A 3,979-nucleotide genomic window follows, 5' to 3' on the forward strand; every position below is an offset into this window, starting at 1 on the left:
TATCATCAAATTTGAAAAAAAAAAATATACGTATAAAAGAACTTGATATCACGTGTACAATATTAAATGGGCCGACCGAATTAGATCACAGATCACTCAACAGGTTAGACTTATAACGACTAATTTTGTAATGCAAACTTGTAACTTTTAATTTTATTTTTTATAAAAAATTAATGTATTGAAAAATATTACAAAAACTAATTTGTTAGAATAATAGTCCAGATATTGAAGTAAAATGATTTAGGAAGGTTCAAGTTCCACATTCTCACTAAAAAAATTTCACTTCTCCCATAAGCAATTTACAGATCAACATACAGTCATACATGGTTACATTCCCCTTCTTAATTCTTACAACCACATGGGCTTTTTTAAGTGGGCTCACAAGAATCTTATGTAAACTACGTTATAAAAGTTACATATTTTTAATTCTTTTGTTGTTTGAGGGGGAATCCCTGATTCCCTTTCCTGTCACGGAATATGGCGCAGATGCTGATCGGAGAGAGGGTGATTTGTCAATGTATGCATACCGTTCGTTTCCATTCCAGTGTAAAATTATCCGATTTGTGGAGGCATGTGACCAACTATCACCTGTAAATAAAACCAAGTTTCAACACTCCATTTATTATAATATATGAGGGCAATTTTGTAAAAATGAGAAGAAATAAATCGAAATTTGAGATTTTTAGATGTTACCGAGTGCAAGGGCTAAATGGAATGAACCATCTGAGTACTTAGTGGTCACTTGATTCAATACAACAACCTGATCAAATTCAAACAAAATAAAACAAACGAGGGCAATTTTGTAAAATGTTAGAATCAAACCTTGTATTTCTGACTTTTTCTATTAAGTCAAAAATCACTCTTACCGCTACTCCAAATTTTCTAGCAAGTTTCATCAGCTTTAAAGCCATTCCACCAAGAAGTCTAGTTCTCAATGCCATGTCATCAAAATCTTGACGAAAGTGAAATGTGATGCTATCAATGATAACCACCTTAACCTATAAACACATTCAGACAATTTAATATTATTTTAATGAGACTAAATATAAGATCAATACATATAAATACATTCATGTATCATGTGCTTACATCTTTATGGTCAGTGATGAACTTGTCTAAGTAATTGATGAGTGCAATCTGCTCGGTGTAACTGCATACACGGAAGTAAAATATATTTTCAAGAAAATCTTTGGGTTGAATTTTGACTTCATGGGAATGAAACCCTTTTCGATACAAACGACTGTATTCTGCCATGTCATCACCACAAGCTTCTGCAATTTGTAAAGCTCGTTCAACCATAAAGCTACCTTCCGTATCTAACATAGAAAAAAAAAAAAAGGAAGCATGTTAAGCTTTCACAATAACATTAAAATTGAACTATCCAACCAGAGAACTTACCAATATAAATTGCCTTGCCTCCAAGTCCACCATAATCAAATGGGATTTGAACATTTACTGCAAGTTGAATTCTGTGTCTTGTGTTAACAGATAAGAAACACAAAAACATGATTAAAAAAAACAAAAACAAAAAACAAACAATATAGTGTACCCGAGTTGTGTTTTACCAATGCCAGGAACTCCACCTAGTAAAGGAATTAAGGAAAGGACAAAAAAATCTTGGAATATTATTAACATACACACTTGGAGTAAACAAAAAGAATGTATCTCAAAAGAACTAACCAATTTCAGTGACTTCTTTGCAACTTATTCCACCACCTAAAATGTTATCAAAATCTGAAGATGAAGTGGTGATACGTACAAGGGTTTCTTCTTCCTGAAGCATATCCCATGCACTCTGGGCACCTTCAAGAAATGGTAACCAAAATTATGATCATGTAGTTTTAGTAGTATGGAAATTAAAAACTAATGGAAGGATGAATACCTTTGACAATTGTGCAACTGGTACTGGTGCTTTCTGATCTACTACCATCTGATACAGTTTTTAAAATTTCAAGTGCCTCAGCTTCTGAAATCTTCAGTTCTGATCCATGAATAATGAATGGGATTCTTTATGCTAAAAGTAATGTACAAAATGTTGCAACAATTACAAAAAAGGGTATATATCATATCACAAGGCTTAATGACATTATGAAAAAAGGAATATCAATCAATCATCATTTCTAATTTCCTGATATTTTCCAATCGCAAATCCACAAACAGCATCAGTTAATAACAAATTACAAACATAACAAAGGGCATCTAACATTAGAAAATGACCAAATGCGATATTGTTCGCTCGACAATATTATCGAACAGTTGGTGTGCGGAATTCGTAAGCAACAATGACCTATCACACTTTAAACCAATCTCTATGATTATGGTAAAGTAATCCAATATAAACTTCAAATGAAAAAGCTGTGTGACTCAAACATGTACATAGAAATCAGTAGAAGTGCGTTGAGTAAAAAATAAAAAAATTAAATACCTAGTGCAAGATGGGAAGGAGAAACTGAAGAAAGCAAATTAATGGAAGTGTAGCCTGCAGAAATCAGCTTCCCTTTCTGTGAGGCTGACAATGGTGATTTCAGGACCTCCATTAGTCTTGATTGGTCGATCGAACACGGTCTCTTTGTTATTCAGTTTTCCCGCCACCTCAATCTGCAAAAGTGCAAATGATGCTGCGGATCAAATTCTAGACCCGGATCACTCGATACCTCGGAGGTTTTGCTATGATGGTCAGATGGGTTTTTACACCCTTACCCTATTTTGAGTTTTGACGAGTAAAATATAAGAAGGAGATACATCTCATTTTCTTCTAATCATTTTTATAAACAATAATCTATAATCAATTAATTATAATTATTTTTTTGAAAAATAATACAATTTCAACCAATAAAAATATTTCAAACATTAATTACATTGTTTAAATGGTAAAATATGATGTCTTTTTAATTAACCCTTATAAAAAAATCTTTGATAAAATTCTTTGTTTTTTACCAAAAAGAAAATTTATAAAATCTATCTGAAACATATAATAATAAAAAAGTATGTTTATTTTTAACATGTGCATATAGCTATAATAAATTGAAATTTAAATATACTTATTATATAAACTGAAAATAGTTTTTAACACCGAAATTTTAAAAGTTTTAGTATTAAAACATTAAAACAATACTAAAATGAACATGTAAACAACAAAAATATAAAATTTCTAAAAAAAATCTTTAAAAAATACAAAATAAGCTATCATTTTTATTTTAGAAAAAAAAAAAACTAATTTTAAAAAACATAAAAAGGAAAATAATAAAACAAATTAAGAAAATATTGTCAACGGTGTTTACAAAGTTCGTAAAAGAATTACACATATTAAAAAAGATGCAACCGAAACTGAAAATGTAATTAACATAAACAGTAAAAAAATTAAAAAATAAAAGTTTTTTTATAAAAATTAAAAAATCCAGTGTCATCAGGTTGGTCACATGAGGGCCAACTATCCACAGCTTGTTGCAGAACCGGTGCATGCTCCAACACCGACCACTTTGAGGATTACGGGTGGAAGTCAGGGTGGAATAGAGCCCCCGAGGGCTTCGGGTCGTGCATTTCAGCTTATAGCAGAGGAGGTCAGGGCAGAGCTGGATTCGGCTGCGGATATGTTTCCTTCTTGATATCTTGTTATCTTATGGTTGTTATGAAGTATTATATCTGCTAGTCTTGTTCACATAATTCATGGTATTGCATTCGTTCGAATTTTCGAGTTTATGGTATTATTGAGGAATCGGTTAGTATCCAAGGGATTGATGGTCAAAATTTGGTTGTATGGTCTTGTTGTTGAGTATAGCATTCGCGATGTGAGAAGTGTTCAGATGGGAGTCGGACTCCTTTGGGATTCGAGATGTACAATGTCGGGAGAGCAATTTTGTGAAGGTTACTCGCTCAGAGGAAAGCAATTTATGGATAAGGAAGGTTTGGGATAGAGATGATTGTTCTAGGCCGGATGAGTCACCGGTATTTGCAGGTCAGTGTTCTAAGTGGGGGCAGG

The 3,979-nt window shown here is 32.4% G+C and overlaps 1 protein-coding gene across 1 annotated transcript; it reads right to left on the minus strand.

The window, feature by feature from the left end:
• Positions 1-262: 262 nt before the first annotated feature.
• Positions 263-2,706, minus strand: RAD51C (RAS associated with diabetes protein 51C). The gene is made up of 9 exons (XM_078962760.1): positions 2,426-2,706; positions 1,883-1,981; positions 1,681-1,803; positions 1,550-1,583; positions 1,399-1,469; positions 1,090-1,316; positions 867-998; positions 694-760; positions 263-588 (listed from the first exon to the last, which is right to left on the minus strand). The coding sequence occupies exons 1-9, from the start codon at positions 2,535-2,537 to the stop codon at positions 413-415; spliced, it is 1,041 nt and encodes a 346-aa protein (XP_078818886.1). The 5' UTR covers positions 2,538-2,706; the 3' UTR covers positions 263-412.
• Positions 2,707-3,979: the final 1,273 nt, after the last annotated feature.

This window comes from Lactuca saligna, chromosome 7, assembly GCF_052625555.1.
Source record: "Lactuca saligna cultivar CGN05327 chromosome 7, ASM5262555v1, whole genome shotgun sequence".
NCBI lineage: Eukaryota > Viridiplantae > Streptophyta > Magnoliopsida > Asterales > Asteraceae > Lactuca > Lactuca saligna.

Excerpts from the sequence above, each read along its gene's own strand:
- RAD51C (XM_078962760.1), bottom strand. The coding sequence starts at position 2,537 with ATGGAGGTCCTGAAATCACCATTGTCAGCCTCACAGAAAGGGAAGCTG. Across the intron at positions 1,804-1,882 it reads CAGTTGCACAATTGTCAAAG|GTGCCCAGAGTGCATGGGAT; the intron begins GTATTCATCCTT and ends CATTTCTTGAAG. Across the intron at positions 999-1,089 it reads TCATCACTGACCATAAAGAT|GTTAAGGTGGTTATCATTGA; the intron begins GTAAGCACATGA and ends ATGTGTTTATAG.